Source organism: Pongo abelii, chromosome 15 (genome assembly GCF_028885655.2).
Source record: "Pongo abelii isolate AG06213 chromosome 15, NHGRI_mPonAbe1-v2.0_pri, whole genome shotgun sequence".
In the NCBI taxonomy this organism is placed as follows: Eukaryota; Metazoa; Chordata; class Mammalia; order Primates; family Hominidae; genus Pongo; species Pongo abelii.
Window position 1 is genome coordinate 69,170,968 of NC_072000.2, and position 22,422 is coordinate 69,193,389.

The following is a 22,422-nucleotide window of genomic DNA, read 5'->3' on the forward strand; positions in this document are numbered from 1 at the left end:
TTCTCTCCTCCCTGATGGCCTGTAACATGACACTTCCTTTGCTCTTCCCCAGCGTATGTAAACTCTCCTGTTTCTCTCCTTCACTGGCTCCTCCAAAGCCTTAGAGATGGGTCTTCCCACAGTTTTGTTTTCAAGCTTCTGTCTCTGCCCTGTCACCTTCTGTGGCTTCACCTGTCACTTGTGTGCAGACAAATGCTTCCTAGTCTGTGTGTGTAACCTGAATCCCTCTCCTGAGCCTCACGTGTGTGTCCAGCAGCCTGATTGACATCCTCACCTGAATGCACTTCCAGCATCCTAAAACCCACACATCCAAAAGTCGGCTGATCACGGGTCACACACTAGTTCAGGCCCTAAGTAGCCCCGACTGGGTCAGCTCCTCAGAGCTTCTAACCCTGTCTTCCCACCCCATCTGTCTGCCCACTGCGGTGTTTTCAGTTACTTCAGTTTGTAAACACATACTGAGTACCTACTGTTTTTCTAAAGCACATTCTGATCATTTCTTTCCTCATCTCAAAAACCTTCAGGACTTCCCTTTGTCTAGTAAATTGAGCAGAAATGCCTCAGTCAGCATCCCAGATCCTTGTTTTTTTTTTTTTTTTAAAAGGGTCCTAGCTGCTTTCCTCCCATTCCTCTTTCATCCCTGTATTGAGGTCAGATTCTCCCACCTGTCACTCCTCTTGCACGCTTTATACCTGTGCTGCATAGTAGAGTAGCCATTAGCTACCTGCAGCTATTTAAACTTGAATTAAAATTTTCTCCTTCTGCCAGGGCCGCTTATCGCACATTCCTCCTTTTTCACACAAACTTTCCTGATCATTCCTTTCTTCATGAGATATCCCCTCCTTTTTGAGCCTCAGTAGAATTTTATGTTTTTCCCTTAGGAAACCTACCCATTCTTTCCTTGTAGCCATTGATATACTTACCTCATTTCTGAATTGGAAGTTTTTGAGGTAAAGACTACATGAAGGGCTGGGCGCGGTGGCTCACGCCTGTAATCCCAGCATTTTGGGAGGCCGAGGCGGGTGGATTACCTGAGGTCAGGATTTCAAGACCAGCCTGGCCAACATGGTGAAACCCCCGTCTCCACTAAAAATACAAAAATTAGCTGGGTGTGGTGGCACGTGCTGTAATCCCAGCTACTCAGGCGGCTGAGGCAGGAGAATAGCTTGAACCTAGGAGGTGGAGGTTGCAGTAAGCTGAAATCACACCACTGCACTCCAGCCTGGGTGACAGAGCGAGACTCCGTCTCAGGAAAAAAAAAAGAGAAGACTACATGAAGGCTCTTATTCTGAGCCAAGTACAGTGGGAATTTGATAAACAATTGTGGAATTGACTACCTAGCAAAGGGAATGGTTCTCTTTCCTTTGTTTCTGTAATCTGCAAGCGCAGGGAACATCTTGACAATCTGTGCTTTTTCCTTCCTACCCTAGTCACACAAGCTCTTCTGCCAGACCAAGAAAGAAGTGCAGCCTCTGTGTTTTGCCCGGCCTGTGCAGGTGGCCATGGGCGGCACATTCCATCTTAAAGCCAGTATTGCTGACTTGAAAGCCAAGGACAGCGACTGGCTGCAGAACACGGTCCTCTGGCCAGGGCTGTGGGTCACACGTGGGAGGTGGAATTTCAGGGAGGGAATAATAGATGGATAACCGAGAGGCAGGCAGGGAGTAAAACTACGGGCCTTGGAGAAGTCATCCCAGAAGGGGTGACGGAAATGACAGCGGCTGAGGCAGGGAAGTGGCGAGGCTCAGATTTAAATTGCTTATAGGATAGGGAGCCACAAAGATACCTGTTCTTAGACGCTGGAGGAAGTTTCTGGGTGGACTGTCATTGCTTGGCTGCATGTGCTCATTGCGGCTTTTCTGTTAGCCCAAAGTCACTGCCTTTAGGAGACAATTGCACTCAAAATGTCAGCTGGCATGGTATTCAGATGCTTTAGAGACATGCAGATAAGAGCTTCTTTTCTCTGGTTTAGTTGCTCTTTGGAACCAGAGAAGTTGCTGGTTATCCAACCAGTGACTGCAGGGGGACGTCCTGAAGCTGAGTGTGTACCCGTGTGTGTGTACGTGCGTATACGTGTGTATGGTGGAAGCATAAGCTATTAGAATGGGCTTATAAGCTGTTTGTCTTTCCAGGCTTGTTTTGCAGAGGGAGAAGCACTTCCATTATCTGAAAAGAGGCCTTCGACAACTGACAGATGCCTATGAGGTAAACACATTACCCAGGAACTCTTGCTGTCAAATTATCCACCAAATCCTCCTCCTTTTTCTATTTAAACGTAAAAGACTGTTGGGGCTGACCTGTTGCAGAGTCACTCTTTGTTCTCTGTGGCTCTGGCAGGAGGTAGGGTGCTGTCACAGAGCTGGGACTCCAGCCCTGAAAGGGCAGAACCTAGTCTCTTCCAGAGTGATTGGAGCACCCTCGATAGGATGGGGCTTTCTTCTGTTACCAGATGATAACTGAGGGGTTCACGTGCTTTATCTAGACCTCCTTGACAGCTGGCTAAAAGCCAGTTAACCTGTTCACCCTTAACCCTTTGCCCTATAAGCTGATCTAATTTCTTGCTCATTTATTGAGGACTATTGTCCAAACCTGTTAAGTCTGTATTATGATGGTTACAAATTTTCCAACTTCACCACTCCTTCTAGTACATTACTTTTCATATCTTCATTAAAGAGACAAAAAACCCTTTCTTGTAATAAGATCTAATTTCTATACTGACTAGAGGACCAGTATAGAGAGTGGTCCTTGCAATTTAACACTACTATTTAAGAGTAGATCTTTAATATTTCCCAGAGCAACCTCAGGGCTGGGTGACGGTGGAGGGGGACAGATATTGGATGGGATTGAGTGGCAGGCAAAGGGTGAATGTGAACAGGAAGGCTCCAATCTTTCTGCCCTGCTTAACACAGAGCAGCATCTCTATTTTTAATCTGTTTTTTATTTGGGTTCCACATTTGATTATTTGTGGCAATGATTTGCCAACTCAAATGCCTGTAAGCCCCAGGCAGGCAGCATAAATCAGTGAAGTGGGCTGCATGGAGACTGAGGCTAACTGGAGACCCCGTGCCCTTACTTCATTCCTGCCCATTGCTGCCATCTAGGAATGCAGATCCAGGGTTGCCAAATCATCTTTCTTTCTTTTTTTTTTTTTTTCGCCAAGTGAAGCCGGAAATCACGTTTTCATGTGACTCTGCTGACAAATGCTGTTTACTTCCAGTTAAACAGTACACATCCATGGGCTAGATTTGGCCTGTGGGCTATGAATTTTCAATCCTTGACTCAAGTCCTCAATAGTTATGTGACAGTTGGTACCATATCAGCTAACAATTTATTGAACAGTGTGCTGAAAGCTTACCATGCATTCTCTCATTATTTATGAGATGGAGTCTCGCTGTATTTCCCAGGCTGGGGTGCAGTGGCATGATTGTGAGTCACTGCAACCTCCGCCTCAGGTTCAAGCGATTCTATTGCCTCAGCCTCCTGAGTGGCCGGGATTACAGGTGTGCACCATCACGCCTGGCTAATTTTTGTATTTTTGGTAGAGACAGGGTTTCACCATGTTGGCCAGGCTGGTCTCGAACTCCTGACTTCAAGTGATCCACCTGCCTCAGTCTTCTAAGGCTCTGGGGTTACAGGCGTGAGCTACTGCACCCAGTTACATTCTCTTATTTAAATCTTGTAACTACGTGAGGTCGATCAATCTTTTGTTTTTTGCAGATAATGAAATGGGCATAGTAAAATTAAATCATTTACTCAAAGGCACATAGCTAGTAAGATGAGGAGCTGGGATTCAAACTTAAGCTGCATCCCTGGCAGTGTCTTCAGTAGCTCACCAGCCTACCTTCCAGGTGTCGGGTTAGCCACAGCTGGGGATATCAGCAGTTTTGAAGAGGGCAGCTAGGGCCAACAGAAAGAACACTGGATTGAGTCTAAAAACCTAGGTTCTTGTTTCACCTCTGACATTTGCTATTTTTATAATCTGAAAAAGGTTAATCTTTGGACCTCATTTATCTATTTTAATTTATAAAACTGGAGCAGTACTCCTACCTACCCTGCCTAGCCTTGAATGCTCAGTAATCATTTGTGGTTTAATTAGGATCAAGAGCCGTCTGCATTTTGCCTTTGGAAGCCTTTCCTAGCTCCCCAGGCAGAATTAGTCGGTCTCTTCCATGTGCTCCCTCAAAACTCTGTTTTTGTCCATTACAGCATTTCTCCAAGTATATGTACACGTGTTGGTTCCAGAAAGACATGAGGTAACTTACATGTCTGTTCAGTGCTCTCTTCCCCTACAGGTAACCACACGCATTCTATATCCCAAGCATCTCAAGAACAGAAACCAGGTCAGGCATGGTGGCTCATGCCTGTAATCTCAGCACTTTGAGAGCCTCAGGCAGGTGAATTGCTTCAGCCCAGGAGTTCAAGACCAGCCTGGGCAACACAGTGGGACCCTGTCTCTATAAAAACTTCAAAAATTAGCCAGGCATGGTGGTGTGTGCCCCTAGTCCCAGCTACTTAGGAGGCTGAGGTGGGAGGACTGCTTGAGCCTGGGAGGTTGAGGCTGCAGTGAGCTGAGATCATACCACTGCACTCTAGCCTGGGTGACAGAGCAAGATCCTGTCTCAAAAAAATAAACAGTAGAAACCAAGTTTTATTATCATCCCCCCAGTGTCTAATACAGTGCTTGGCACAAGTAGATACTATCAAATATTTGTTGAATCAGTGATTGAGTTAAGCTAGGAAATCTCTTCAGAGAGTGTATATCTCCTTGGTTCTATACCGAGAAAATAGCAGCCCCTAACCTCCTAGCCTGTAGGAAGTCCTCTGCTCAGCCTTCCTTAGGTGCCTGCCAGGGAGGGATCCACTGGGTTCAGGGTCACCTTTTTTTTTAATCCTGTTGTCTTTTTTTTCTTTTCTTTCTTTTCTTTTTTTTTTTTTGAGACGGAGTCTTGCTCTGTCGCCTAGGCTGGAGCACAGTAGTGCCATCTCGGCTCACTGCAACCTCTGCCTCCCGGGTTCAAGTGATTCTCCTGCCTCGGCCTCCCAAGTAGCTGGGATTACAGGCGCACATCACCATGCCCAGCTAATTTTTGTATTTTTAATAGAGACAGGATTTCGCCATGTTGGCCAGGCTGGTCTTGAACTCCTGACCTTAAATGATCCACCCACCTTGGCCTCCCAAAGTGCTGGGATTACAGGCATGAACCACCGCGCCCGGCCTTGTTATCTTTCTTTCTTTCTTTTTTTTTTTTTTTAAACAGATGGTCATTTCAGCTCCTGGCTAAGGCCACAAAGCAAAGTGTCCTTTATTCACTGATTGTTGTTTGAGCAAGGGTGCCGTCCTCCCCCTTGCCAGGCTGCTGGGAGTGAGACAGATACAGCCTTGGTAGCAGTGTCTTGGAGTGATTGTGAATAAGGGATGTTTTCTCTCCTGTCTCTCTCCCAGTGTCTGGATGCCAGCCGCCCATGGCTCTGCTATTGGATCCTGCACAGCTTGGAACTGCTAGATGAACCCATCCCCCAGATAGTGGCTACAGAGTGAGTCTGTCTTTGGGAAATCTGGGGTGTTCTCTGAAGTTGTATTTTGAGTTTGGGATTTTGTTTTGTTTCTGTTTTATTTGTTTGGAATGGAAAAAAACAGTGCCATAAAGAAATCTTTGCTCTTCTCATGACCTCCGGCAACTTCCTGAAACTCCTCCCCTTTAGAAACCTGATGTAAGCTGGTGGGTAGAACAAGACTTTGAACTTCCAAGAGAAGGATTCTGGTTTCTTCTGTGGCCTTTTCTTTTGGCTCTTGACTCTGGTCTTTGAGAAAAGTCTTAATCATCAACTCTGAGAGACAAGATTTTTCCAGAAAGTACGGTATGCATTTGAACAGCTTCTGTGGGGAAGCATGTGCCAGTCCAGTGAACAAAAATGCCTTTGCCTTTCCTACACACCTCTATAGAAGTACCTCCCCGCTCTCGGTGCTTGGAGGGACCATGTAGCTCTTGATGGGACTGGATGTGTTACTGGTGTGGCATACAAATGCCATGACTCTCAGTTTTCCTAAACCTAATTGATGATTAGAGATGCAAGCAACTGAGCTTCTTCCCAAGATCCTTGTACAGATGGCATTCTTGATCTGGCATCTCATTCCCAGACACTCATCACCATTTATATATTAAAGAAGAAAAGACTGATCATAACTCCAGTCCTAGGGATACCTGGAATAAGAAAGGGCAGCCAGGAATTGGATCCAAGAGATCCACTGAGAGGCAGTGTGGGCTCTAGGCAGCATCTCAAATTTCTCAGCTTCCTCTGGTGCTCTTGAATTTCTCAGCTTCCTCTGGTGCTCTTGAGGGCGAAGCATCTGGGATGAGAGACTTCGGAGCCAGGTTTGTTTCTCCACAGCACAAGGAGGCAGCTGTGCTGGGACACACAGAGGCTAGCCAGGGCCCCTCTCTGGTCACAGAGCCCCTGCCTCGGTCACATTGTCAGGTCAGAGGAACAGAACTACACATTGTCTCATTCATTCTGTCTTAACAATAACCTCTCATTCTTGCCTTCCTGGGCAGGGTGTCTTGTGATGAATGTGGATGGGGAAGATAATAAAGAATTAGGCCATTAACCCTTGTGGTACGTAGGATGCTTTCTGAGGGAGAGGCAAGTGCATTGTTTTGATCATCGGGATGCCACTGCAAGCCTGGCTGCTTCCAGCACTGGAAGGAGAGTTGGACACAGTTTCTGCAGTAACAGGAATGTAATTGTCAAAGAAAGGCCCATGTGGTTTTTTTTTTTTTTTTTTTTTTTTTTTGAGACAGAGTTTCACTCTGTCACCCAGGCTGGGGTGCAGTGGCACAATCTCAGCTCACTGCAGTCTCTGTTTCCCGGGTTCAAGCAATTCTCCTGCCTCGGCCTCCTGAGTAGCTGGGATTACAGGCACCCACCACCGTGCCTGGCTAATTTTTGTATTTTTAGTAGAGGTAGGCTTTCACCATATTGACCAGGCTGGTCTTGAACTCCTGACCTCAGGTGATCTACCCGCCTCGGCCTCCCAAAGTGCTGGGGTAACAGGCGTGAGCCACCACATCCAGCCTTGTGTGTTTTTGAAATACCAGCTCGGGGGGACTGGGGATTGTTTGGGAAGTTTTCCCTTCACTCCTACACAATCAGGATATTTGGAAAGTTTTCCCTTCACTCTTGCACAATGGGAAAGTTGGGTGTGAGAGAAGAAAGAAAAAATGGGGATTTCTGTGAGCCTGGATCTGAATGCTGGACGGAGGAGGCTGCAGACCCATGAGAAACTGGAAGAGAGAATCACAGGGGGTGCCTGAGGTGGAAGAATTCGAGCCAAAATCAACTGAGTTTTTTTCTAGGCTGTGTACTTGGTGTTTTATAGTGAAGGCTTTTCTGAGGAAGTGTCAGCGCCACTTTTGGGACAATGTCACATAGGAAGAGAGGAGCCCTTAAAGGGCCTTTCATTGGAAGCAATCTAAATTAAATATCAATAGTAGAGAATGTTTAAAAAAATTTTTTTTTAATGCAAAGCTGGGCATGGTGGCTCACGCCTGTAATCCCAAGCACTTTGGGAGGTTGAGGTGGGTGGATCACTTGAGGTCAGGAGTTTGAGACCAGCCTGGCCAACATGGTGAAACCCCATCTCTACTAAAATACAAAAATTAGCTGGGCATGGTGGTGCATGCCTGTCATCCCAGCTACTCGGGAGGCTGAGGCAGGAGAATCGCTTGAACCTAGGAGGTGGAGGTTGCAGTGAGCTGAGATTGTGCCTTTGCACTCCAGTCCGGGCAACAGAGTGACACTCCATCTCAAAAAAATAAATAAATAAAATACATAAATTAAAAAAATAAAACATAAGTTATGGTGCAGTACATTCTGTGAAATACTATATAACCATTAAAAAATTTATAAATGTGGCCACGCATGATCACACCTGTAATCCCAGCACTTTGGGAGGCCAAGGTCAGAGGACCACTGGGGCCCTGGAATTCAAGACCAGTCTGAGCGACATAGTGAGACTCCATTTCAAAAATAAAAATAAAAATAGCTGGGTGTGGTGGTGCACGCGTCTAGTTCTAGCTGCTCAGGAGGCCGAGACAGGAGTTCAGGCGTTTGAGGCTGCAGTGAGCCATGATGGCACCGCTGTATTCCAGCCTGGGCAATAGCGCAAGACCCTGTCTCAATAAATATATGAATGTGTATATTTGTATGTTAAAATATATGTATTTATATAGAGAGATGTGAAATGAAAATAGTTTAAAAGATTTAATTTACATACATTAAAAATATAGATGATTATATGCATAGATAAAACCAGAAAGATACATGTAGTAGTTATTTCTGGACGATGGGGTTAAAAGTGATTTTATAAACTTTCTGGGCTGGGCACGGTGTCTCACACCTGTAATCTCAGGGCTTTGGGAGGCCAAGGCCGGCAGATCACCTGAGGTCAAGAGTTCAAGACCAGCCTGGCCAACATGGGGAAATCTTGTCTCTACTAAAAATACAAAAATTAGCCTGGCTTGGTGGTATATGCCTGTAATCCCAGCTACTCGGGAGACTAAGGCAGGAGAATTGCTTGAATCTGGGAGGTGGACGTTGCGATGAGCCAAGATCATGCCACTCTACTCCAGCCTGGAGGACAGAGTGAGACTCTGTCTTTAAAAAAAAAAAAAAGGCCAGGCACGGTGGCTCACGCCTGTAATCCCAGCACTTTGGGAGACCGAAGCGGGTGGATCACCTGAGGTCGGGAGTTTGAGACCAGCCTGGCCAACATGGAGAAACCCCATCTCTACTAAAAATACAAAATTAGCCAGGCGTGGTGGCGCATGCCTGTAATCCTACTCAGGAGGCTGTTTTTTTGTTTTTTGAGACAAGAGTCTCCTTCTGTTACTGCACTCCCGCCTCCTACTTAGGAGGCTGAGGCAGGAGACTCACTTGAACCCGGGAGGCAGAGGTTGCGGTGAGCCAAGATTGCACCACTGCACTCCAGCCTGGGCAACAAGAGTGAAACTCCGTCTCAAAAAAAAAAAAAAAAAAAAGTAAAAGAAAAAGAAAAACTTTCTGGCTGGATTACATGGCTGTAATCCCAGGACTTTGAGAGGCTGAGACAGGCGGATTACTTGAGGTCAGGAGTTCGAGACCAGTCTGGCCAACATGGTGAAACCCCGTCTCTACTAAAAATACAAAAAATAGCCGGATGTGGTGGCTGGCACCTGTAATCCCAGCTACTCAGGAGACTGAAGCAGGATAATTGCTTGAATCCGGGAGGCAGAGGTTGCAGTGAGCCGAGATCATACCACTGCACTCCAGCCTGGGTAACAGAAGGAGACTCTTGTCTCAAAAAACAAACAAACAAAACATTTTTTTCTAAGCTTATTTGCATTTTCTGAAATTTCTACAATGATCTTTTATTATTTTGTAATTAAAGGAATGGTTTAAAAATAAGCTGATTTGTCCTTATTTCAAAAACCACTTGACAGTTAATGAGAGTTTCTGCTTCACAGGTGCCTTAAAAGCTTTACCTGTGGTTCTTCTAAGCATTGATTTAATGAACTTTTAAACATTTCTTAGACTTCCCAATAATGGATTTTGCTTTGTGCCTAGGAGGTGGTTACTTCTAGGTGCAGAAAACACTTGTTATGAACAAAGCCTACTGGCTCTGACCCATAAGGAAATAGATTATTTTTAGTAAGATACAGAGAAATCTTAGGGACTTCTATGTAAATAAAAGATTTTTTTTAGACTAGCTGATAAATAGAATATTGCCTTTTTATTTATCTTGCACAGGGAAATGAAATGCTTTGAAATGCGTTGTTTTCTTTCTTCATACAAATATATTAAGGTGACCTAGAGGCAAAAAGTCTAGCTCTGCAGTTTTATTATTTTCCTGCCTTCTTTTCCCCTGCATGCAACACACACGCCCCCTACACTTACACAAAGGTTTCTCTTTCCTATTTTGTTCACTGCTGTGCTTCTATTTGTTTAGGGAACAATATGGTAAGCTGGGTTCCCTCTAGTGGACAAAATACTTTTGTCAGCTGCTATGACCACTGACCAAAGCCAGCAAGGCCAGGTTGTTACTGCTGGTATCAGAGGTTTCAAGAATAATTCATAGCCTGGAATGTTTTCTTTATTTTTGGTAGAGACAGTGCCTTGCTGTGTTGCCTGGGCTGGTCTCGATCTCTTGGGCTCAACCGATCCTCCTGCCTTAGCCTCCCAAAACATTGGGATTACAGGCGTGAGCCACCATGCCCAGTCCATAGGTAGGATTTTAGCTTGCCTCTTTTTTTTTTTTTTTGAGAAAGAGTCTTGCTCTGTTGCCCAGACTGGAGTGTAGTGGCACGATCTTGGCTCACTGCAACCTCCACCTCCTGGGTTCAAGCAATTCTCCTGCCTCAGCCTCCCGAGTAGCTGGGACTACAGGCATACAGGCAGGAGCCACCACACCCGGCTAATTTTTGTATTTTTAGTAGAGACGGGGTTTTACCATGTTGGCCAGGTTGGTCTCGAACTCCTGACCTCACCACCTCCCGGGTTCAAGTGATTCTCCTGCCTCAGCTTCCCGAGTAGCTAGGATTACAGGGGTGTGCCACCACGCCCAGCTAATTTTTGTATTTGGTAAAGACAGGGTTTCAACATGTTGGCCAGGCTGGTCTTGAACTCCTGACCTCAGGTGATCCGCCTGCCTTGGCTTCCCAAAGTGTTGGGATTACAGATGTGAGCCACTGCACCCGGCCTAGCTTGCCTCTTTTAAGAGGTTATGTGCACATATTTATATGTGTTTACCTAAAATGAATTAATATTTTGGAACTAGACTAAGTACATTTGCTTTGCTTAATGGTTTTGGCACTGAAGGAAGCATCCTCTAATGAGAATCCCATTCTTTGTTACTGAAAGCAGCTTCAGTGAAACAGAGCAAAATAAAAATCACAGGGAGACCATCGCACTGTTAAAGTTATGTTTTTAGCTTCTGTAAGATTTAAAAATTGCCTTTAACTTAAAAACCATTTTAGGACATTTCAGCTTGTAACATTTTTCCAAAGATAAATTCAAATTTTGCTATTTCAGTGTTGTATCCTTTCCCTTTCAAAAGGTTATTAGTAGCTTATCCCCGGAATAGCCCCTTAAATATTTTTCCTTTTAATTTTTAAGTGTAGTTTGTATGTTTCCATACCTTTCAGTGGGACACCATATCTAGGCCTTTGTCTCCTGGGCATTTTTCCTGGCCAGGTGCTGTTGGCACTTGGTGGGTGCAGGTTAGGGGTGCTGCTAAATATCCTCTACAGGACAGTCCCTGCACCAAAGAATTACTGAGTCCCAAATGTCAACAGTTGAGAAACTCTGCTCTAAACTAGCCAACTTTTTTTTTCTTTGAGGCAGTCTTGCTGTGTCCCCCAGGCTGGAGTGCACTGGTGCAATCTCAGCTCACTGCAACTTCCGCCTTCCGGGTTCAAGCGATTCTTGTGCTTCAGCCTCCCAAGCAGCTGGGACTACAGGCGCATGCCACTATGCCTGGCTAATTTTTGTATTTTTAGTAGAGATGGGGTTTCACCATGTCGGCCAGGCTGGTCTCAAACTCCTGGCCTTAAGTAATCCGCCCACGTCGGCCTCCCAAAGTGCTAGGATTATAGGCGTGAGCCACTGTGCCCGGCCTATAGTAGCCAACTTTTGACCTGACCATTCTTCCAGAACAGCAGCCATCCAGAGACTTGCCGGTGCTTGACGAAGAGTCAAGTAACACGTCTGACTCTGTGAGCAGCAGAGGCCACCCGGAATCAACAAGAGATGCTGCCTGTCTTCACCTGTCCATTGTTATACTCTATCTAGGGAAGGAGATTTCCTCTTTACCATATCAAGCTGAAGGTGTTTTACAGTTAGTACGAGAACAAGCTTGATGTGATGCCAGCTCATGCATCTTGCATTTACATCTCCTCCTAAGCCGTTCTGCCCATGGATGACTGTTCCTATTTCCAAAGCTGTAATCTTTTTTTCTGTTTTTTTTTTTTTTTTAGTATTTATTGATCATTCTTGGGTGTTTCTCGGAGAGGGGGATATGGCAGGGTCATAGGATAATAGTGGAGAGAAGGTCAGCAGATAAACACATGAACAAAGGTCTCTGGTTTTCCTAGGCAGAGGACCCTGCGGCCTTCTGCAGTGTTTGTGCCCCTGGGTACTTGAGATTAGGGAGTGGTGATGACTCTTAAAGAGCATGCTGCCTTCAAGCATCTGTTTAACAAAGCACATCTTGCACCGCCCTTAATCCATTTAACCCTGAGTTGACACAGCACATGTTTCAGAGAGCAGGGGGCTGGGGGAAAGGCCATAGATCAACAGCATCCCAAGGCAGAAGAACTTCTCCTAGTCAGAACAAAATGGAGTCTCCTATGCCCACCTCTTTCTACACAGACACAGCAACAATCTGATCTCTCCTTCCTTTCCCCACACTTCCCCCCCTTCTTTTCAACAAAACCGCCATCGTCCTCATGGCCCGCTCCCGATGGTCACTGTCTCTTCGGAGCTGTTGGGTACACCTCCCAGACAGGGCGGCCAGGCAGAGGCGCTCCTCACTTCCCAGACGGGGCCGCCGGGCAGAGACGCTCCTCACCTCTCAGACGGGGCGGCCGGGCAGAGGCGCTCCTCACTTCCTCCCAGCCGGGGTGGCAGCCAGGCAGAGGCGCTCCTCACTTCCCAGACGGGGTGGCCGGGCAGAGACGCTCCTCACTTCCTCCCAGACGGGGTGGCGGCCAGGCAGAGGCGCTCCTCACCTCCCAGACAGGGCGGCCGGGCAGAGGTGCTCCTCACTTCCCACACTGGGCGGCCGGGCAGAGGCGCTCCTCACCTCCCAGACGGGGTGGCCAGGCAGAGGCGCTCCTCACTTCCCAGACGGTGTGGCGGCTGGGCAGAGGCGCTCCTCACTTCCCAGATGGGGCAGCCAGGCAGAGGCGCTCCTCACTTCCTCCCAGATGGGGTGGCGGCCAGGCAGAGGCACTCCTCACTTCCCAGATGGGGCGGCCGGGCAGAGGCGCTCCTCCCTTCCCAGATGGGGCAGCCGGGCAGAGGCGCTCTCACTTCCTCCCAGATGGGGTGGCGGCCAGGCAGAGGCGCTCCTCACCTCCCAGACGGGGCGGCCGGGCAGAGGTGCTCCTCATCTCCCAGACGGGGCAGCCGGGCAGAGGTGCTCCTCACTTCCTCCCAGACGGGGTGGCGGCCGGGCAGAGGCACTCCTCACCTCCCAGAGGGGGCGGCTGGGCAGAGGCGCTCCTCACCTCCCAGGCAGGGTGGCCAAGCAGAGGCGCTCCTCACTTCCCATATGGGGTGGCGGCCGGGCAGAGGCGCTCCTCCCTTCCCAGATGGGGCAGCCAGGCAGAGGCGCTCCTCACTTCCTCCCAGACGGGGTGGCGGCCAGGCAGAGGCATTCCTCACCTCCCAGACGGGGCGGCCGGGCAGAGGTGCTCCTCACTTCCTCCCAGACGGGGTGGCAGCCGGGCAGAGGCACTCCTCACCTCCCAGACAGGGCGGCCGGGCAGAGGCGTTCCTCGCTTCCCAGACAGGGCAGCCGGGCAGAGGCGCTCCTCACATCCCAGACGATGGGCTGCCGGGCAGAGGCGCTCTTCACTTCCTCCCAGACGGGGTGGCAGCCAGGCAGAGGCACTCCTCACCTCCCAGACGGGGCGGCTGGGCAGAGGCGCTCCTCACTTCCCAGACGGGGCGGCCGGGCAGAGGTGCTCCTCATCTCCCAGACGGGGCAGCCGGGCAGAGGTGCTCCTCACTTCCTCCCAGACGGGGTGGCGGCTGGGCAGAGGCGCTCCTCACTTCCCAGACGGGGCGGCCGGGCAGAGGCACTCCTCACCTCCCAGACGGGGTGGCGGGGCAGAGGCGCTCCTCACATCCCAGACGATGGGTGGCCGGGCAGAGACGTTCCTCACTTCCTATACGGGATGGCAGCCGGGCAGAGGCGCTCCTCACTTCCCAGATGGGGCGGCTGGGCAGAGGGGCTCCTCACATCCCAGACGATGGGCGGCCAGGCAGAGACGCTCCTAACTTCCTAGACGGGGTGGCGGCGGGGCAGAGGCTGTAATCTTAGCAGTTTAAGAGGCCAAGGCAGGAGGCTGGTAGGTGGAGGTTGTAGCGAGCCGAGATCACGCCACTGCACTCCAGCCTGAGCATCATTGAGCATTGAGTGAGCGAGACTCCGTCTGCAATCCCAGCACCTCGGAGGCCGAGGCAGGCAGATCACTCCAGGCCAGGAGCTGGAGACCAGCCCGGTCAACACGTCGAAACCCTGTCTCCACCAAAAACACAAAAACCATTCAGGCGTGGCGGCGCGCGCCTGCAATCCCAGGCACCTGGCAGACCAAGGCAGGAGAGTCACAGGAGCCTGAGGCAGGGAGGTTGCAGCGAACCGAGATCACGGCAGCACAGTCCAGCTTCGGCAACAGAGGGAGACCGAAAAAAGAAGGAGAGGGAGACCGAAGAAAGGGGAGAGGGAGAGGAGGGAGACGAGGGAGAGGGAGAGGAGGGAGAGGGAGAGGGAGAGGAGAGGGAGAGGGAGAGGAGAGGGAGAGGGAGAGGGAGAGGAGAGGGAGAGGGAGAGGGAGAGGAGGGAGAGGGAGAGGAGGGAGAGGGAGAGGAGGGAGAGGGAGAGCCCAATTGTGCAGAACATAGCTATAATCTTTATGACTTATCCTAGGCCTTAAGTCTGTCTATGATAGCCTGTTCTAGTGCTGAAGTTTTTAATGTAACCTAAATACTTCTTGCTACAAATTAGTCTCAGTTTTTACCTACTAGCATGTTTATGTAATTATCCTTTGTATATTTGATGTATTTTGCTGGGTAGCTTTCCCATTGTGATTGTCTGTAATATTAAGCTTTTTATTTCATTTTAAAAATAGAGATAAGGTCTTGCCATATTTCCTAAGCTGGTCTCAAACTCTTGGTCTTAAGTGATCCTCTTGCCTTGGCCTCCCAAAGTCTAGGGATTACAGGCACGAGCCACCACACCAACCCAAATACTTAAAAAAAAGAAAAATGTCATTTTTACAACTCTAATGTGAATTCCCTTTGAGGTGGAAAATGGAGGCTAGAGCCAGATACAGTTCTGACTAATACTGTGTTTATGATGCTTTTAACAAGCATTTTTATTGTTGTTCTTCACAACTCGTGGACCCTTATTACTGGTCTTTTCCTGCTATGTTCCTAGTCATTTCCCATCTTGTATTCATGTGCTTTACCCATCCCCCACCCCTGCCATCTCTATGCATAATTCTTGCTGTTTGTACCTATTTCATTTGTTTTATTCTTATTGGTTTCTGATTTGTTTTGCTGCTCATTTTGTATTATATGCTTATTTACTGTACATGCCTTTGAATCCTTCATCCAAACTGATGACAGTGTTTAGAATCATCATTGATTAATTGATTGAGACAGGGTCTCACTCTGTTGTCTGGGCTGGAGTGCAGTGGCACAATCACAGCTCACTGCAACCTGGACCTCCCCAAGCTCAAGTGATCCTCCCACCTCAGCCTCCTGAGTAGCTGGGGCTAGAGGTGGGTGCCAACATGCCTGGTTAATTTTTATAATTTTTGTAGAGATGGGGTTTTGCCATATTGCCCAGGCTGGCCTTGAACTCCTGAGCTCAAGTGATCCCCTGGCCTCAGCCAAAGTGCTGGGATTATAGGCATGAGCCACCATGCCTGGCCAGAATCAATCACTTTAGATCAGTCCTCAGCCATCACCTAAGAGTCCCAGTAAACTCCTTCTAAGGCTGAGAGGCAATCGCTGATATCCCTGCTTTGAACTTGACCCTCTTACAAGATTTACGTACTCTTTAATGATGGAATGATCGAGTGGTGGTGTCCAATAGAACTTTCTGTGATAATGAAAATGTTCTATATTCTGTAAATGTCTATAGATGTCTATAAACGTCTATACATGTTCTGTATTGGCCACTAGCCACAGTTAGCTGTTGAGTACTTGAAATGTGGCTTGTGTGACTGAAGAGCTCAATTTTCTATTTTAATTAATTGAAAATTTAAATTGCCTCATGTGGCTAGTGGCTGCCTATTGGACAGCACAGATGTATCTCATTGCTACTCAAAATGTGGTCCCCAGAGCAGGAGCATTGCTATCACCTGGGAACTTATTAGAAATGAGGACTCTCAGCTGGGCATGATGGCTCACGCCTGTAATCCTAGCACTTTGGGAGGCCAAGGCGGGCGGATTGTCTGAGCTCGGGAGTTTGAGACCAGCCTGGGCAACACGGTGAAACCCTGACTCTACTAAAAAATACAAAAATTAGCTGGGTGTGGCGGCATGTGCCTGTAGTCCCAGCTACTCAGGAGGCTGAGGCAGGAGAATCACTTGAACCCAGGAGGTGGAGCTTGCAGTGAGCCGAGATCGCGCCACTGCACTCCAGCCTGGGCAACAGAGCGACACTCCATCTCCTAAAAAAAAAAAAAGAGAACTCTCAGACCAATCTAGTTCTACTGAATTAGAGCTTCAGTTTAGCAAGATCCACAGGTAATTTCTATGCAATTCAAGTTTGAGAAGCACTGATACCTGGCTGAACATTGGAATCACATGGGGAATTTAAAAAAAATACTGTCACCTGGGTCCCACCCATAGTGATTCCGGTTTAACTGGAATTAGGTGTGGCTTGGGTGTTGGGCTTTTTAAAACACCCCCCAAGTAATTTTAGTTGTGCAGCAAGGACTAGTGATGGCTCAAGCTTTGCATGTATCTGAATCGCCTGAGAATTTGGTAAAAATACAGAGGCCCAGGATCTTTTCCACCTCAGCAAGACTGGGTCTCTGTATTCTTTTATTAGCTTTCTACAGATTCGGATGCACACATTTTGGGTTTGAAGATCTGTGATGTAGAAGATCGTTTCCCACTTTGCTGGTAATTGGCACGTAAGCTAGAATGAAATGCCTTCTCTGACGTTAAAGAAAATTGATGTATTACAGCTTTCGGTCATATTCTAAATGAATGATTTTGTGAATATTGTTTTTCACAAAATGTGCCACTTGGTGTTTGTACAATGTTTTTTGCTTGTAATTTTTTATTTGTTGGTGAACTTCTTGTCTCTATGATAAGTTTTTCTCCTCCTACCTTTGTGGGGAAAAAAATTATTTTTTTGTAGAGCTGGTGTCTCACTGTGTTGCCCAGGCTGGTCTTGAACTACTGGCTTCAAGCAATCCTCCTGCCTTGGCCTCCCAAAGTGCTGGAATTACAGGCGCAAGCCACTATGCCTGGCTTTTTTTTTTTTTTTTTTTTTTTTTTAAATATATAGAAGTATCATTAACATTTTGGTCTTCGGAATTGCTAAGAAGTCTGTTAACGACAGCTGGTAGTTCATGGTCAACTTGCCAGTTCCTTAAGGTGCAAGTTGGAAAGGCTTGGGATCAGAATGTTCTGTAATACGGAAGTGTCTGAGATCAAGAGAAGCCCAACCTCCAGTTCTCTAGCACAGCTCCAGACAGTCAGATGCAGCATGTCAGCTGAGGGAGGTTGGCATGGAGGGATGGTATCAAGGTGTCTGGTACATTCAGATCCTAACTAATTCGAGGCTTTAGGGTCAGTAGTGTTGCGTTCGGCACGATTCTATCTTAGGAGCTGGGAAAGGGAGTGGATAACCAGGTGACTCTTTTTCTTTCTTTTAAAAAATGTGTTGTTTTGTATCAGCTAAAACTTTTTGTTTTTGTGGTACAGAAACCTTTTGGTATGCTAGTGCAGCCAGCCTTTGTTAGGGCATGAGCTTATTAACTATTTGTTTCTGGGAAATGTCGTAAGAATTGACGACGATTTGGAAAGAAGGAACAAATTCAAGTTCTCTACAGAAATTAATTGCTGTTAAAAATGCGTCACATGCTGGGCATGATGGCTCACACCTGTGACCTCAGCACTTTGGGAGTCCGAGGTGGGAGGATTGCTTGAGCCCAGGAGTTCAAGACTAGCCTGGGCAACATGGTGAAACACCATCTTTATAAAAAATACAAAAACTAACCAGGCGTGGTGGCTCATGCCTGTAATTCTAGCTACTTGGGAGGCTGAGGTGGGAGGATAGCTTGAGTCTGGGGAGGTTGAGGCTGCAGTGAGCCGTGATTATGCCGCTGTCCTGCAGCCTGGCTGACAGAGTAAGACCCTCTCTCAAAATCAAAAACAAAAACCATAGTGCCACATAATTGTCTTCAACTTCAGTTTCAATCCTTGTGTTTTCTACAGTAAAATTTTAGGTGCAAAAAGAAGTGTGTGTTGTTTTAACCTGTGACGTTTCAGAACTCACAGAGCAAGGCAGCAGCGTTTGCTTTTGCTTTCCCTGCCCGGATAATGGGAACTCTGAAATCGAAAGTAATTAAATGTGATGTTGGCAAACAGTTATAAACTTGTGTCTTCTTGGAGAGTAGGCTATGTAGTCTTTCTGGCAGCAGTAGCAAGGAAATAATGAGGTGAAAGCGCCCAGGAAAGAAGGCCCCATGAACACTGCAAAGACAGTTTGCTTGTTCTAAATGGAGGTTTCTCCTGGTGGGAAGGCTGTGACCCTGCTGAGCTGTGGAGAAACAGCTTGATAACCAGGGCTTTCCTGGGGCACCCTTTCTGGTGCACTTCGGAAGACCCTGGACTGATGATAGGGCTCTCTTGATTTCACCTAAAGCAAGACTGTAACCTCTGGGCAGCCTGATGCCAGGCTTGGAGGCAAACCCTCAGAAAACAGCTCCCCTCAGCGAGGGAATGGGAGCCTGTTTGAATTAGTGTGGAGAATTCTCCAAGAACCCGCAGACTGGGAGGCATTCTCACGGTGAGTCAGTGCAGCTCCTCTTATGTTTACCACAATTAAGGTGAGCATGAGAGCAGCCTGCCTCTCTTCTATTCTTCCAGCCATGGAAGCAGGCTCCATTAAAAATGTGTTTTTCAGCCGGATGCAGTGGCTCACACCTGTAATCCCAGCACTTTCAGAGGCTGCAGCGGGTGGATCACTTGAGGTCAGGTAGTTCAAGACCAGCCTGGCCAACATGGTGAAACCTCGTCTCTACTGAAAATACAAAAAATTGGCTGGGCGTGATGGTGCATGCCTGTAATCCCAGCTACTTGGAAGGGTGAGGCAAAAGAATCCCTTGAACCTGGGAGGCGGATGCTGTAATGAGCTGAGATCACACCACTGCACTGCAGCCTGGGTGACCGACGGCAACCCCGCCTCAAGAAAAAAAACAAAACAAAACACAAACACACAAAAAAACTTGCTTCTTACTGGTGGAGTAGAAATCAGTGGCCCACAGAGGCTTAGGTGGCAATGGGAGTGAGAAGACCTCTCTTTACATGTTCATGATAGGCCTAGGTGATGGATCCTGACTAGGATGGTTAGTGTGGAAAGAAGCAGTTGAGCACCATGTTTTGGCAAAATTCAAAGGCTGGGAGGTTCCCAAAGGCAAGGAGGAGGAGGCTGGTACCACAGGTCCAGGGCAGCGAGTTGAGTGGAAAGTCTGGGAAAGGTTTGTGTGGGAAGCACGGGAGACTCTTACCCCATAGCCACGAAAGTCGGTTTCTTCCCAGCCTTGTGTTCCCTGCATCATGACCAGGCAAGCGCTTAAGTACAAAACTCAGAGGAGGGCAGACAGAAATGATGATAGCTGGGGAGAGAATTAAGCCCTTTGGGGAGAGGTTATATTCAACAGGTGGGAGGAGAGGTTCCCCCCAACTTTTGAGGGAGGGGGGGAACATTGGAAAGGCATGGAATCTAGTGGGAATTTGGTGTTTTGACATGAATGCTCTCTGACTTTGTTTTTGCCCTTTGGCTGTGTACCTAGTGTGTGTCAGTTCCTGGAGCTGTGTCAGAGCCCAGAAGGTGGCTTTGGAGGAGGCCCCGGTCAGTATCCACACCTTGCACCCACATATGCAGCAGTCAATGCATTGTGCATCATTGGCACCGAGGAGGCCTATGACATCATTAACAGGTACAGCGAAAGCCAGCAGTGACAGAAACCCAGAGGAGTTCCCCGCCTGCTGACACGCACTGACTGTTGCCTCTCCTGCCTCTTTCCCTGTTTCTCAGAGAGAAGCTTCTTCAGTATTTGTACTCCCTGAAGCAACCTGACGGCTCCTTTCTCATGCATGTCGGAGGTGAGGTGGATGTGAGGTGAGTGGGGTTTTGCACAGGCTGCCACATCAGTTGACTCTAGAGCTCATCTGCCATTAGAGATGCCAAGCCTAAGGAACATCATGGGGAAGCTGCTGCTTGTCCCAGGATGACACATGGGATGACATGTCAGTGACACGTCAGAATCATTCAGATGTGATGCAGATGTCCTCAGGTGTCATGTTCACTTGACTTATTTTATGTAAATGTGAAAATATAAGACAGAAACAAATGCTTTTGTTTTAGAAATTAAAAATACATTTGTTTGGTATAAAATGACATACCACAATATAGATAACTGTATGGTGTAATGTATTCCTTCACCTCTCTGAGATAGGAATGGAGGGGAAAGTCCAGCAGGGACTCAGTAAATACCTTCTGAGTGAATTTGATGAAATCATGAGAATGTCTAACCCCTGAGGTCCTCCTGAGGCACATGAGGGTTTTTCTGGGAGGTGCAGAGAGCCTTGTGGGCCAGGAGGGTGCAGTGCAATAAAATCGCATTAACTGATTGGTGCCAGTTAGCTCGAAATTATTATTTTCCTCCATAAGTGTCTGATGTACCAAGCAAGTTGCTTCCTCACCTGGCAGATTACTTATGAGGCATACAGGGAATTCATTGAATAAGCCATTTCTCTAAGACAGTGGCTTATTGAGATTTTATGCCATTTTCTTATTATTTAGTTGACAAATACATTTTGTGAGGTTTCTATAGCAAAGCTGTCTTACTGCCTATGTGTAAATGAGTTTGCTTCTACACAAGTTGATTAATATTCTGGCTTAAGCATCTGGTTTAACCATTGGTTTGAAACTATAGGGGAGGAAAAAACCACGAACATTGTGGAGCATAAAATACATTACAGATAATAGCAGGTAATCAGGCTGCAAAGGCCTTTAGTTCAAGATGTTCTTCTATCTCTAACTTGTCTAATCCACCCAAAAAAATTAGATTAGGATCTGTGTATACCAGTGAAGCCAGTAGAACTACTGAGGTAAATCAGTATGTGTTGATTCTTCTTAAGGAAAATGTTAAAAGAGTTTTTTTCCCTCGTGTTCACTACATTTTCATTGCTGTTCTGTTGCTATTCCCTCAAAATATGCACAGTCTTGAAACGTAGCTTTTAAAAACCTACTAAGATTATTAGGCAAAAGCAAGCAAATCATAGCAAGATCCTTTTGGTATTTTATCATATACCTTTTGCAGCTATGATTATTTGCTATCTTATTCATTCCAGCACTTTTTTTTCCCCCTATGCTCTTTATTTATATGTTCTAGATAAATGCTAGGAAAGTTCTCCAGTAAGGCAGCTTGGTTCCCCTGCCGAGCCCTGACCTTTGCTCTTTGGGTGATGCTCTGCCATTCGTGCCCGTGCTTTCTATTTACATAAAGGATTAAAGATATGAATGATGGAGAAAAGCTAGCAGATTGCATCCATTTTCCTTGCTTTGCCTGGTTTCTAGTACCCCAATTCCATCATTTTTCACTTGGCATTTCTTTCATTGTCCTTTGCCTGGAAGCATCAGCCAGTCCTCAGGAGTGCTTGTTTGGTTGGATTTGACTTTGAGAAAAGCAGCAGTGACAGGGGAGAGTTTGACATCTGGAGACTAGCTCGCTGCCCTTCTGGGATAGACAGCAGTCTCTGGATGATCTTTCTGCTCTGTTACACTGCTGATAGTTTCAGAGATGAGCCTACTCAAGGGTCTATAGTTTCAGTGTATTGTAAAAAATCAAATCACAGTGAACTCATAGCAAGCACCATTTTTTCTCAGTTCTTAAGAAAGGAAGAAGTCATTATTCTTGACCTCTTAATCTAGGTTATATAATCTAGATCATTCTGTGAGGATAAGGTGGAGGCAGGGATCTAGCATTTGCAGAAGTTTGGTGAGAGCATGTGTTGCTCAAGAAGGGACAAGTTCAGTGTTGAAGCGTAGATGGCTTGGTGGGCAGGGGATGAGTGGAGCTGGAGGGACAGGCTGGGAACAGGCTACAGAGGCCCTGAAATCTCCTATGGAGTCTGGAGTTTAGTGATGTGATCTGATTTGTATTTTCTTAGAAGTTTTCCCATTGCAGTGATGGATTGTAGTGTTCCAATAAAAGCCCTCTGGTTTCAGGGCTGGAGGGAGAGAGAGCAGGAAGACTGATCCAGGTTGAAGAAGGCTTGGATTTGGGTGATGGCAGCAAGGATGGAAAGTTAGTGGACAAATTCAAATTTGAGAGCTGCGATGACTGGGTGGAGGGAAAGGGGGAGAAATACATGAAAAGGTTGTATTACGTTTCCTCCCCATCTCAG

At 47.1% G+C, this 22,422-nt stretch overlaps 1 protein-coding gene across 2 annotated transcripts in view; it reads left to right on the top strand.

The window, feature by feature from the left end:
• The window catches only part of FNTB (farnesyltransferase, CAAX box, beta), an 80,242-nt gene that overhangs the window by 26,073 nt on the left and 31,747 nt on the right, over nucleotides 1-22,422 (top strand). For both annotated transcript variants that reach the window (XM_024231756.3, XM_054530218.2), the window contains 4 exons: nucleotides 2,133-2,205; nucleotides 5,444-5,535; nucleotides 19,803-19,949; nucleotides 20,048-20,131. In XM_024231756.3, the coding sequence (XP_024087524.1) occupies nucleotides 2,133-2,205; nucleotides 5,444-5,535; nucleotides 19,803-19,949; nucleotides 20,048-20,131 (396 nt within the window). The remainder of the gene's footprint in view (nucleotides 1-2,132; nucleotides 2,206-5,443; nucleotides 5,536-19,802; nucleotides 19,950-20,047; nucleotides 20,132-22,422) is intronic.